The 15,294-nt window shown below is 30.4% G+C and overlaps 1 protein-coding gene across 2 annotated transcripts; it reads right to left on the reverse strand.

The window, feature by feature from the left end:
• Positions 1–399: 399 nt before the first annotated feature.
• LOC122711078 (PTB domain-containing engulfment adapter protein 1-like) lies at positions 400–15,179 on the reverse strand. Of its 2 annotated transcripts, none has more exons than XM_043929498.1 (9): positions 15,047–15,179; positions 3,589–3,695; positions 3,447–3,514; positions 1,878–2,060; positions 1,462–1,788; positions 1,148–1,362; positions 859–1,073; positions 562–788; positions 400–493 (listed from the first exon to the last, which is right to left on the reverse strand). In XM_043929498.1, the coding sequence occupies exons 2-9, from the start codon at positions 3,656–3,658 to the stop codon at positions 419–421; spliced, it is 1,380 nt and encodes a 459-aa protein (XP_043785433.1). In that variant the 5' UTR covers positions 3,659–3,695; positions 15,047–15,179; the 3' UTR covers positions 400–418. The 2 variants fall into 2 exon arrangements, with proteins under 2 accessions (XP_043785433.1, XP_043785432.1); XM_043929497.1 differs by lacking the exon at positions 15,047–15,179 and adding an exon at positions 8,959–9,183.
• Between the last annotated feature and the right edge of the window lie 115 nt (positions 15,180–15,294).

Consider the following 15,294-nt stretch of genomic DNA (forward strand, 5'->3'; position numbering starts at 1 on the left):
TGATTTATGATAAATTGCAATAAGAAATTCTCGTATTATTATATTCTTAAGATGTTATAATAATTCAAATTTTTACAAAAAAAAAAACAAATGATATTAATAAAGGTACATTATACAAATATTAATACCATTTGTTTTCTTATACTTTTAATATTTGAAAGTCTCCTGATATTGAAACCAAAATTATTATCAACGTTCAATAGGCATATCATAAATATCAAATATCATGATAAATATACAATTAGCATAATTATAATAATAGTAATTGACTAATTTTAATTTTGGTTTTGCATAAATGTATATTTCTGTAATTTGCTGTAATATATGTAATTTGCCTATTCATTTTTTTGACTTTTATACTTTTCAATATACATATAATAATGATAATTGCCTTTTTCTTTAAAAAAAAACATTTAATTTAATTTCGCAGTGGATCCAAACTTTCCAACGAGAAATCGTCAGTATCAATTGATAAGCCCCTACTAAAACCATCCTGAAATATGTTAAATATTAACAATACCTATAAATGTATATATCAAATATATTATTTATGAATTATACCTTCATTTCGAGTAATTTCTTATCTAAGAGACCAATCGCATTTTCTAATTCTTGTTGGCTAGGATTAGAAATAGTTGTTGTAGCTCCGAATTCACCCATTTCAAATGGATCATTGAATTCATTTTTTGTATTTACGGGTGGTGTGGGATTGAAAGGAATGCTACCAAATAAATCTTCTTTTACTCCATTTTGACGTCTTGAATCCTTTGCTTTTGGTGGTGGAGCCACTAAATAATATGAAAAATATGTAGTAGACATTTAACTTTTATTACTAAAAATAAAAAATAATTAACTTACATAATGGTGGAGGACTTGTAGTACCATTGCTTTGTGAGAAAAAATTGGAATTCGAAGATACTTGACTATTTAGAAGATTATTATGATTCGTTTGATGATTCGCCAAGCCATTGATCGCACTTTCATATGCTCTAGGATTAAAATCTTCCTCAAATTCATCCATCAAAAGTCCTTCCAATTTGGTACCAACTGATGGTGTAGGAGTAGGTTCATTTCTATTTATATAAAATCATTAAATAATAAATATTCTAAAATCTTAAAATACATTTATTAAAATATTTCTATATACCCCATAAAATTATCGTCAAACGTTTTTTCAAAACTTCTTGGAGGAACTGGAGGTGGTTGTTGAGATCCATTGGAAGTATTTCCATTGCTATCATTGTTTAAACCAAGAGAAGATTTATTTCCCAATCCATTTACTTGCACTGTTTCATTTGTAGTCCCAGGCACGTGCAGGATATCCGGAAGATTGTGTTGTGACAAATATGCTGACACATCAGCCTGAAGACAAGAAATTCTTATGAAATTATAATTTAAAAACATAATTTAAAAAAAATTGTTTAAGATATTCTTTTTTAAATATATATTTTTTAAACTAACCGATCCTTTAATAGCAGCTATGTCTTGTAACCGCTGACGATATACATTATTTTCATGTTCTAATCGTTTTATTTTTTGTTGTAATATCATGCAACGCCTTTGTGTTTCTAAATCTTTTCCAGATGTTTCTAAGAATCGCCTATAAGCTAAATCAAATGCTTGACCAATTGTCAACGTGATCTCTTCAGCTAATTTATCGCTAACAAAGACGAAACATGTATGTCTCTCGGCACCTTCTTCTTTTGCGATAAAGCTGAAGAATTTTTTTTCGCCTTTATCATCAGCACAGTATGATATTCTATGCAGTGGATATTGGTGCATAATCCGCTAAAAGGAAACCATTAATTCAGAAAATTTATAAAATAATGATACATCAATATTAATCATCAATATTAAATATTAAAAATTTGTAATACTTTTGACGAAGTTTTCGTTTTAGGTTCTTGAATGGCAACACCATCAATGCTTATAGTGAGTTCCACTTTTGGCGTCTTCGTACCTTCACTTTTCCTTAATTGTTGATTAAATTTCAATTTACAAATGGCTTCTTTAACAACTTCAATACCTTTGGGTTGATCCACTTCTGTGCTGCCCAAATACTAAAAAAATATAATCAATGAATGAGAAAATCAAAATATAAATCAAAATATAAGTAAAGAAAAGAAAATTTGTTACACTCAATGTGCAAATATTGCGTTGTATGTTATTCGTCTTGCATTTCTTTTATATGTATATTTCTCGACATATATATATATATATATATTTGCATTATCATAAACCATTGCCTCATAATATCTGCTTGTCCGATATACTATAGAGAAAAGATATATACATATTATGACATCGAGATCAATGGTCAAGACGATATATAACATCGACAATGTAATGCGTTCACGCAATTAGTAATTTGTAACATTAATTGATTTAGTAGTTTTATCTTTAAAACGAAGAGACTTTTTTTGACATATATAACTTCATCGTCTATAATTTAATTCAAATCGCTAATTTTTAATATTTTTAAGATTATGTTAAAAAACGACATTAAATATTTCATAAAAAAATATATCATATATTCAAAAATTACAAATTATAAATAATAATTGGAAAAAACATGAATGGTAGTTAATTTGTTTCACTTGATAGAATAGTGAAATCTATATATTCATTATTTTGTTCGTTTTAACTTCAACTAGTTTCATTCTGGCCATGCATATATCTATTCTTAATTTATAGAATATATATATATATATCCAAAATATAATTATATAATTTTTTCAACTTATTGGAAAAAATTCCTATAAATTTTTCCTAAATTTAAGCAATGCCTGCTAAATTAAATTAAATGTTTTTTCTTTATTTTCAAAATTTAAAAAAATAATGGTCTTGTCACGCTAAAGTAATATCGATGATAAATAAACATAATGTTTATTTTCTTGCAATTTATATTTAAGATTTGCGCTCAAACAAAATGTTAAATGACTTGACGGAATGAATAATTTCCTCCATATCTTCGTCGATATACGTTATCGGCAGAAAAAAAAAATAGCAACTCCATTTGAGTAATTTACGTAAATCAAGCGATCCAAGATTAGTTCCAGAAATTTTTGTTTAGTCTATTAGAGACTCAAGTTTATTTCTTTAATATATTAACTGTAATTTTCCACCATCCCTTTATAGATAATGACTAAGCAGAGCATCGTGATCTTGACATTTCGAGAAAGACTGATCTGGATAAATATTGAGTGGATAACATCGAGATCAGAATTTCTTTATTTTTATTTACAATCTGCCAATTTTATAACAGAAAACAATCTTACCACATTGCTATATTTCCATATCACGATTTTGATATCGTTAAAACATTATTATAAAGTTTATAGAGAATTATTTAAAGTTTCAATGAATAATGAATATCGATTTCTTTTTTTTTTTAAATGATTATTAAAACTGTTATATTTTCTTTGTCGATGAAAGGAAAATTTTACCTTGACTAAGTAGGCGATGTGACCTTTTTGGAGTGCATCTGGTGGGTGTATCCAGTTCCTATTCGTTCCTATAAATAAAAATTATCAATTTTATCGCACAACCTTTATATCACGCGTGCAATCATAAAAAAAATCTTCTCACCATTTTTGCTCGTTTGGTTTTTACTATTCGCTGAATTCTGTGCCCATTTCAATAACGTTGAGTTTCTCATATTGTCGGCTTTTTAATATGTTCCTATTCACCGGCACCTGTAAAGAATTGATCGAAGAAAAAATTATTTTTAATATCGGATTTGATGCTTGGAATCGTAGAAATAAAATTTCTACGCAATGCAATATAGATACAATATAACAATATAATGTGCATAACAATATATGTTGAGAATATACTATGTATATTCATTTGGAGAAACATTTCCCGTCACTTGTATTTTACATAATGAGCATCGATGCAAACACTTCGTCCTTAATAGCTACTACGATTGTCGACTCGTTTCTCTCGAAAACCTTACTCAAATAAGGGAAAAAAATTTGGATAGCAACGATGACCAAGAGAAGAGGAACCATAACGCTATAAATATCGCTATCAACCGGCACATTGTTCCCCCATTGGATTGGTAAACCGCGTAAAACCGGCTTAAAGTATAGACGATTGTTCGCCGTTCAAGAAGTCAGCCTTGGATACGAAGGCTAAATCCTTTCGCGTTTCATCATCTCGCACATGACACTATTTACACTTAGCGACCACTGTATATATTCAATTAAATCAGATGTGCATTGACGCGTTACTTAAAGAGCACAGGAGTCTGTGCGGGTTCAATGCGTCTTGCATTCAACACAATATGCATCATTATCGATCGTTGGAACCACGCCTCGACTTCTTTATCGCGTAACGACGCTGATCCGCCGGATGAAATTTCGAGGGATCGCATCGAATTCCTTTCCGAGGTTGATCTATTTTGTTGGAACGGCCGGTTTCAAAGTAACTCGAGCAGAAAGAGGTTAACAAGAAAGAAGGAGAATTCTTCGTGTGTTAACTGAAAAATGAGCGCAATCACGATCTTGCTTTTGTGAGCACAGCGTGCCGGTTCACGCCGGTATCCTATACATTCTATTTGAGAAGCGTTTAAGCGTTGAAAAGTGGACGTTCGGATTTAATGCACGACTTCCTATTCCTCCCACGTAACCATAAAGAGGTCGGACGAAACCGTTTGCCTGGCCCGTGAGTATTGTATATTGCTGTATGTTGCCGCGGTTTGCTACGCGAACACACCATGCCGCCGGAATGAAACCCGGAATGGTATGCCTTTCCGTGACTTGCCCTACCTTCCTTCACCTATACCATGATCCCTTTCCGTCCAACTCGCACAACCACCTTCTTTGTCGTTCTCTCGAATCGCGTTCAGCTTGCATGCATTCGTCCTACACGTCGGGTCTTGCGATTCATGAGAACTGGGCCCCGCGATTCTCGGTGACACAATGATTTCCCATCGTTATGCTCATCACGAAAGCGAAGAGAGTTCATGTCAAACGAATCACTCGAGAAAGAAACAACGCGATCGAATTCGGTTTAAATCTTGGCTCTCTCTCTCTCTCTCTGCTAACGACAATGGAGAGTTTGCAGGAAGTCTTGATAATTACCGCTTTGAAACTCACACTTTTACAATCGTGCTCACTCAGATCTTATAACTCCTCGGCATAACTTCTCACACATCAAATTATGCGAACATGTATATTTGTTCGACTGTACATTTCAATTGCCGGTTCGTACAAACACCTGTTGCACGAACAGCTTACGCCATCATCTATACTCAGTGTTCCGTTTGAAACTTGGCTCGTGCTTGATATAGTATATCCTTACGACGCTTCCTGACCGACGGAAGAACAAAAAGAATCGGAAGCAAAAGAATGCCAAGCGTGACACGCGCAGCTTGCACGCGCAACATGTGTATCGTGTATCGTGTTTCATGCACGATAGGGGTAAGCGTCCCTTTCACATGCATGATATTTACGCGGATACGTCAAATAAATATCTCTTGGCAAGAGTGTACGATTAACGGTGATCTGCCTGATCTATTAGGATGAAAGTCTGTTCAAACTCTCTACGAGTAGGCGCATACCTGAAATACATTACGTTAATTTACTTCGAACGAAATTTAATATTAACTCGATTCTACTTATGCAACAAGCATAATTATTGCGTGAAGATTCATTTTTATTTTATACCATACATACCGTATATTACTGTTTCGTCATTCGTGTCGGTGTAGATATTTGTGGAAAAGAGAAGGATACAAAATTAAATTATAAATTCAAGAAAGAAGTTTTGCATCCGATTTCTTCAACGTATCTTCACGAAAATCGTGAAGAATATAGAAATCATTCAGACAGGTGGCTTTTTCTGAATTCCACTTCGAATAATGCGTGTACATGCAAAATATCGCATTACCGAGTATCCAGTTTAGCAATGGGCAGAGTATCTTTTCTAAACCGTTCACCGTAACGAACATCTCTTCGTTCAACTTTCTTGCTTTGTAAAAAATTACAGGCAACGTTCAGGAATATTTTCTGCAGAAGAACAATGTACCGATCCTGGACTGCAAGGCAATAAAGAAACCATTTACAAATCATTAAAATGTATAATTACTGAGAAGTTCCCGTCATGAATAATGAAAGAACGTTGGCGCATTCGAGAACGTAATCATGCGCGTACTCATACCCTGGATAATGTCAACAACTTTCGCCACCAATTTCGAACTGCGAAAGAATTCTCGATGATCGATGATGGAAACAAGCCAACCTTCGTCATATATTTAATTATACGCGTGTTCCTTTCTTCAATCAGATTTTCGTCAATATTTTACGATTTCGAATAAAATGCCATCTTCTAATCATCTTCTCTATATATATATCGTATATATCGTATAAGACAATTCAATTAGATGATCGTTAATATATAAACGCAATATAGTATTCTTCATGATATATTGTAAAATCAGTCAAGCGTCAAAGTTCGAGGGGTTTAGCCAAGTGAACCAACAGGAACTGAAAGAAGATAACGATCCGAAACTTTTAACTGTTCTTAGTATTTCCTTTGTTTATTTCTTTCAAAGTATTATTTGTATTATTGCTTTTTACTGTTGGATCTTATTTTTTACTATCATTGTCTTCTTCGTTTATTGCTAAAATACTTTTCTTTGATATCAGTATAATTTCAGCGATTTTTGCTATTGTTAAAATTTCTATTCCATTATTCTTTTCATCATGAAACTTCTTAAAAATTTTCTTAAGCTTCTTAAGACACTGTCTAGTCAAAATGATTGAAACCAAAAGAACAATCTCAACTAGCAAAGAGAAAAAAATAATTCCATAGAATTTTTAATTTATTAGACACTGACACCGTTTAAACCAATTTATTAGACACGAATGCAGCGTAGTTTTTCTATGAACCAACCCCAGTCAACATAGATATGAGTATGTTAATAAACGAGTTGCATAACGTTCAAGGTGAGACTCTCCTACAGACACGTGATGTTTTAACACCGTCTATATCATCATTTGTAGAATTAACCAATTAGTTAAGTTGTTAATTCAATCTGATCACAATCGATCAATCCTCATCCCTTGTTCAAGGATTTGTTTTTTAAAATCTCATATCCACCATTGGCGCAATTATTCATTGCTAATAGTAATACCAAGAAAAGTTTCTAATTTGAAAAGAACACAAAAAAATTCATCGTAAAGTATTTTTAACTCTCATAAGAAATCGAACGTGAGATCATTAGCGCGTGAAACGGAGAAGAGAACGAAAGAGAAGAAAAAAAATAAAAAAAACGCAAGATCTTACATACACCTTTCGCGAATCATTAGCCGAAGAATCAAGCAGCATTCTATGATTAACCATATATTCAACAAGACGAACCATAATTGCTACTATTTTTCCAGCGGATGCGGATAATTAGAAATTGCTTGGACGCACTTTCTCTCGGACTTCTGACAACACGAATAATTTTAATTGATCCATTTCCAAAAAAAAAAAGAAAAAAAAGAATCAATTATGGATTGCAATTATATTATCGATAAAAAAAGGAACATTCCGAATAAATCAACGAACGGATCATTCTATCGATTCGAGACGATGCATCTTTTTTTTTTTTTTTTTTTTTTTTTTTTTTTTTTTTTTGCTTTCTAATGGCAATGTGGAAATTCATTGTCCCAATTAAATCCGTTTCTCACATTTTGATTGAAAAGATATGTCTGTTCTCATGAACAGCAATTGTTAAGTAACATAATTATTACAACAAGTCGATGATTCTTTAATAATTAAAAATGTTTCAATTATAGCCCTTTTCTTTTCCTTGCTCTATATGACTATTTAAACATTAGTCATATTCTTCTCAGTTATCATTACTGTGGTCACCATGCGAGTATTGTATTACGACTTCCTAGTCATATAGGACGTTTAAAAAAGCGAAGATAGAAATTTAATGTTCTTTCAATAACTGCAAATCATTGCATAATGCGAGTGATCATTATTATTATATTTCTAAGCATGAAAAAAATCTAGTTCATCATATGAGCATGTTTCTAAACGATGTCACAGAAATTCTTTATGACGAAATATTGCGTCATTTAATAGTTATTTAATTGCATTGATAAAAAATTAAATAAAAGCGCCGATCAACTTATTATCATTCGATTCAATTCTATAAGACGCAATGTGCTCTTTTAAGCGTCGACCTCTGACATTATTTTTTCACATCGAAACCTCTTGGCACCGATATGAGTCTAATCTACATATGCAAGAATAATCTCTATGATTTTTAGATCTATTTATTATCAATTAAAGCTATCAATAGTTTTTATATTTTCCAATATTTTAATTTAAAATCATTAAAAATTCTGAATATTTATACAACTACATTTATACAAAGACATGAAATATACGACGCATTTTATTTTTAGAATTATCTAAATATATGATGATGTTTATACTTAAATATGTACCAGAAATGACAAAATCTGATAAATTTCTAAAAAACCGCAAAATCAAGACGAACTATTTTCAAAAAAAAAAAAATAAATAGCACAACGCTGATAGAAAGTAGAACGTGTAAAAGAACCGAGGATTTCACTTACAAAGAACATAACGTAATCTTGCTCTGTATACCTTTCGAATAATCATAATGTTGGTCAATGAAAAGTGAAACTGTAAACGTGCTTCGTTTTTTTTTCTTCTTTCTCTGTATGAGAAGCATTGCTTCCAATGATCCGATCCGTTTCGATTCAGATGCATTAAGTTGCAAGGACAACTGCGATCTCAACGGTTAGAAACGGATCACGCACAAACGACGACTTTCGAATCAAGAATCTGCACGAGCAAATTTGCGCATTCAATTTGTTTGAGCTAGTTGCAGCTAAACAAATAGGGATAGCAAACGATTTATGAAATTCCATTTATGGGATATAAAAAAAAAAAAAAATGCAATTACGATGGAATTTTAAAACTTACCCTATACGTTCTGTTTATCACGTATATCCAGAAAAATTAGACGGATTGCACGCAACACATGCCCACGATTGAGATCGATTCGCAAATGAGTAACAGGGAACAGCGATGAGTCCACGAGCAAAAGGGAGATATTAAAGAGAAAAGGAAGAAATAAAAACACTGAAAAAACGCGAACCGCTCAACGGCTCATGGTGGACTGATCGGCGCGCACGTTGATTAACCGAATGAAACCGAATGAAGTCGAGCAGCAAGCTTGGAAGCAGCGAATGCTATTGGAGGGGACCGAGTGCAAACGATCTCAACCGACTCGACTGGCGGAACCAGTCGTGGGAGTCGAATCGGTGTTGGTAGATTATTCGGTAGAATGAGAAGGCTTGATAGGTGGTGGTACCAGCCACGGTCGAGACCATGGTCCTCTATCCTCATCTACTTTCGTTCGAGTTTCCGACTGATTGCCATTAAAGATTCTATGATAGCGTTTATCTTCTATCGTTTACAGTTTTATCCATTCACTCTTCATAATCGTAAAAGCTATTGTTACTGCTGCTGAAATATTGATGTTAATTGTTAGAGTTGATAAAGAATTTCATCTTCTTTAGAGAATAAAATTATAAAAATTTGTTAAACATTTGTTAAGAAAATAAAAAGAAATAACAAAAAAATTTTTAATAAAAACGGAATAAAAACAGAAGCGAGATCAGCGATTGCAGACGTTTCAATAGAATGAGAAGGGATAAGAGGATGGCGGTACCAGCCACGATCGAGACTCGAGACCAAAGCCGTCTATCCTCTTTTACTGTGGAACATCGAGGGCGAAAGATGTATTCTTGTGACGAGATCCATTTATATCCCTCTAGCCTACGTAATTTTTCTGTAATCAATCCTGCAACCGCAATTAATTTAATTTTCACAAGATCGAGCGTAATACAATATCACAAATCGAAGGACATCGATGCATTTTTATATTCCATTAGAGAGTTTTTATTCGGTGAATAGACACGAAAATTGCTTATTTCCGAGATTTTATGAAATTAAGAGAAATTTAGGACGAGACTTTACAACAGGATGCTATATATGTGTGCGTATGTAACACGTATCACGTTAAACTGCGATATATGGACTCGTCTTACCTTCTTTGTATCTAAAAAAAAAATTGCGGACGTAATTGTTTGTGCGTGAGAAAATAATTCCAAATTACAAAATCACCGAATGAAAATAGCTTGAAGAGTTTAACAGGAATAAATATTTTCCATGCGAATAGTCCAGAAATGGATCTCACAATAAAGAATGTTTAGTCGATTTTCCTTTGCGAAATTCTTATATATAATCATACCGATCATACTTCCTTCTTAGAATTTCCACTTTTAATCGTCAAAATTAAAAGTATCTCTGGAATCATACAAATAAAAATTAAAAATTAAGAAATAAAAAATTAAAAGATAGATAAAGATTTTTCATTTTAAAATCGATAATTAAATTGAGTGATTCAATACTAAATTAATTTCTTGGAATTTCCAAAGAATAGACGTAGTATCATACCTTGACGGAAAAAATAACATGATAAAATATTGTTAAAAGAAAAAATCCGCTTATTGTTGTGCGAATTGTTAATGTTTTTCCTCATGCATAGGAATTGGATGAATATCATCATGAAACTGATGTGAATGTGAACACAAAAGAAGTCAACAGGTTTTAGCTATGATTCAGCATCAGTAAAAGAACCGGTTTTTTTCGCATATATCTGTTCATTCATTATACAATCAAATAGGAAAAAGATGATTGCACAATTTTTGTTTTGATCATCTGCCATCCTCGAATGTTATTTTTAGGTTGCATTCTTTTCTTCAATGCGTATAATGAATCTACGATCTGCATCTATGATTCAATATATATATAAGTACATGTGAATATAGATAAAGCAATTTTCGACTTGATAATCTTTTTGGAACTTTCTCGAGTTCCGGTTTCACTACTGGCCACATCGGACAATACTACGATTGCTAGTGAACTCGTCTTGGACGATGGATACGCGCGAAAGCAGGGAAAGTATATCTCAATTCACTATGCTTGACATACATATTAATGACGATGCATTCTTTAAATATCGTTGATATCGTGCTCGAGAAACTCAAAAATGAGATACAATAAACAGGTTTGCAAATTAGATGAAAAGAACATCTAGAACTGTAAAAGAAAAAATTCATTCTTAAAAAATAGAAAGAAATTTTGAAAGAATAAATTTAAATATAACACTAATTATATATAATAATAATAATAATAATAATAATAATAATAATAATAATAATAATAATAATAATAATAATACAATATTTTTTACGATATTGAATAAATTCTTTCTATAATGTAACGCCTACTTGATAAACATTATAGAAGACAATTATTATACATATCACAATATATTTTGATATGTATGAAACACGAATCTAAATGATAATTAATAATTAATAATAATAATCATTATCTATACACTAAAAATATATTTAAATACTATACTTAGTTTTCTTTTTTACTTATAATATTATCTATAAATTTGTTAAAAAAATAAAAATCATTTGAAATTTATTGAATATTCAATCCGTTTAATTTAAATGGCTATTTTATAGACCCGCAATTCTCTTCCTTCACGGAAGAGAGAAGAATGAAATTGATAGATTCATGACATATAATTTCTGCGTCAACGATATATACTCGAAGGTTATTTAGAAAAGAGACATGTATTTCTATAAAAACAGTTCTTTATATATATATATATATATAAACAAATCTCAAATTTAATGTTATTATTTAATATTACAAGATTATAAAATATGGAAAAAGAAATTTAAATCTTAAAAACTGCATCACTTTGTTTTTATTTTTATATATAATTAAAAAATTTTTAATTTTGATAAAATCAAATAACTGTAGATTGTAATAGAGTTGTATACAATTATAAATCTATGTATACTATTTGTAAAAAAGTTGAGAGAGTAATTGATATGTCAGTAATTAAATTGTAAATGTGATTTCGGTGTTTGTAACGAACGACATTCTGATTCTAGATACCAGCACATTTTATTCCGAATGATGGCTTTTTTCACGTATATTTTGTTTCCACTTACGAATATCTTCGCAAGAATGTGATCATGAAAAATTACATTCTTTCCATATACACTTGATTAATTTCTTTGATTAAACTCTTGAATTATTTAATTAATTGCCAATAATCATTTTGTTTATTATTTTTTACATTTATACAACGTAATTCATAAACGATAACCATCTTTAAAATTTGGAAAAAACTTCATATATAAAATGTTAAAAAAAAATAATTTCACAAAACATTTTTTATAATACTAATTAATAATGTAGTATTAGTCACGTATTGCATCCAGAATCACTTCCGTGGTATCGTTATACAAGACACGTATCTTAAGTTGCAATATTCAAGTGTGCATAATTATTCAGCGACAAGTTGCGTTTCATAAAACGCGATGTAATTAGAAAATTATGCATATTAAAATAAAACTTGAGAATCTTTGAATGAATAATTATTAATGAATTTTTTATCAATCATTTACATTTTATGAAAAAATTTTTTGAAAAGTAGCATCATCCTCCTTTAGATAAAAATATCAAGTATATGACTATATGCTTAAAAATTATTGAAATATTATTGGAGCATCTTTTATATAGAAATAATGCGCAGTTATTTGTATATAAGCATGCATGTCAACATGACTCGTGGTTATAAGAGAGACAAGACGAAAACGACAATGTCTGCTTCTCTTTCTCTGTGACTTTCTCACAGTGTCGTAGCTAGTTTATATTGTCGAGGGTTATTAAAATTTTCCAACTACATAATTATCTTGTCTTTGTTTTCTACCAATATTTTTTTTATAAAATTATTATAAGATTTATCTTTTATTCTTCTCACAATGAAATTATCAATTTTATTGAAGATAAATTAAAATATAAAGAATAAAGAATTACACTTTTATAAGTGCAAAATTCGAAGGATTTTTATTTATTTTTTCTTAAGAATAAAATATAAATCTGATATAAAACTTTCTTTTAGAACTTTCTAAAAAATTCATTTATAAAAAAAAAGAGAAATTCCAAAAAATCTTATTTATTTAAAATAAAATACGTCTACTTTGAACTTTTGTATAATAAATTACTAAAATTGCAATCATTTGCAACTTGTTCCACTTTACGTTTATTTATTTTTTTTTATTTTTTAAATTTTTATTTTTTCATAATTTATTAAAAGTTTTAATTGTATTTTTCAATTGATCAAGAAATAAATGTGATTAAAATAGAATTAATAGAATTACGAAAAGTATAGTAATAATATAGCTGAAAGTTATCAATATGTATAATTTAATATATATTATAAATTATTATATATAATATATAATATATAATATATATAATATATATAATATATAATATATAATATAATATATTTTATAAATTCTTTTATGTAAGTATAACTACATTAATTATATATTTTCAGATTATTGCTGTTGGTCGTTTTTGATTGTTGATTATTATTTCTAGTGATAAATTTCAAAATACATAAACATATATGTATATTTGAAAAAATATATATTTATATCAAATTTAATCAATTCAAAGATTATTGAATAAAAAGTGAATAAACTTATCTCTTTATAAATGTATCCTGAAACCAAAATATTTACTTTTTAATATATAAATGAAAAAAAAGAATATATAGTGGAATATAGAATAGAATAAATAATAAAATATTAAAAAAATAATAGAAACAGAGATAAAATGAATGAAAAGGAATATTCCGAGAAGATGACATATTCTCCTGAGGACGACAGGCATTCAGTGAATTATTCTTCGAAATGATGTGCTTCGAATCTTTCCAACTATGCACTGGGTGACTTCTTAAAAACTTTGACTTCTTGCAAACTTCTTTTGTAAATTCTACGTCGAATTCTATATTAAAAATTTAAATTTACTGCAAATAAATTATAAAAAAAACATAAAAGATGAAAATTGGTAATAAGATCAATTGAAAGCATAAGAAACTTATATCATATTAAGAGCGTAGTGATTTGCACGGGTCAGAAGTGGGCGTTTGTATGATATGAAAAATTATCTGTACTCGGCAACGTGTGTAAATTTATTAAACGATAAGTACGGTAAACAGTTTCTCTTGCTATAAGCAATGGAAGCATTTCATTGAATTAGTTACAACGAAAAGGGAACTTGCACGTACGTACCGTGCATTTGTCGTGACATCAGATACATTTTCGCCGTACGAATACAAAATAAGTTAACTGTGATATGGCTACGGTGAATGTATTATAAAAGGTTTTTATGACGTTTTGTGGTATCCACAGGACACTGTGGATTCCCACTGTGTGCCCTTGAATTAATTCACTATATAACATCAGAAATTTGATTTATTCGTTGAGCCGTTTCTGGTGTTTACATTTTTAAATTATCAATATTTCAAAGTTTGTGAAATTATTCGGTAATATGACGAATAAAATAAAATTTCAACATTATATCTATGAAACTTATTTTCCCAAATAATTATTATTTGTGCATTTCTAACAATGCAGGATAAGTAATTAAAAGTTCACCAAATAAGATGCGCAAAACAGTAGCACTTAAGACAAAGAAGCGCGAATCGATAGTGTTTGAAATCCTAAACACCGCAAGTCACGTGAAAAACAGAAAGCGCGAAGAGGAAAAATGTTTTCACCAGAAATATGCTATGAAATATGTCATGAAATAATCTATGATCACCTTTCTGTTAAAGGAGCGTTGCATTTACTAGCGTTGTCTAGATCATGAGTAGAAGTTTATGTTTGTCTGTGTTCTTGATCTACCCTACTCTATCTATTGCCTTTCGCTATTTCATATTTGTTCGTACCGCGTAAAAAATGCCAAAATAGAAAGTCTCATGCGTCTAATTTAAAAACACTTTTATTATTTTCTCTTTTTCTCTTTCCATAAATACCGGTGTGAGACAATGAAAAAATTAAAAAGAGTTCCATTCTTTTTGGACTATAAGATCATTCTATAATTGAATATTTTCACTCACCGACAGCGATGAATTATTGTACAACTCGGCAATTGACGTTTCTACACTGTCGTCAGCTTTCCCTGGATGTAATCCACCTGTTCCGACAACACAGAACCCACCAATGCGAATAGAAAAAAATCTGTTTCAGAGTCAGGCGGGCCTACCGAGTAGATAGCTCCCTCTACGAATAAAACAGACATTCGCCGCCATGTCTAATCATTTGAGTAGCCATATTTACTGTTATATGGCGGCATGTTTCAAACATG

Source organism: Apis laboriosa, unplaced genomic scaffold (assembly GCF_014066325.1).
Source record: "Apis laboriosa isolate Shangri-la unplaced genomic scaffold, ASM1406632v1 scaffold16_cov148, whole genome shotgun sequence".
NCBI classification, from domain to species: Eukaryota; Metazoa; Arthropoda; class Insecta; order Hymenoptera; family Apidae; genus Apis; species Apis laboriosa.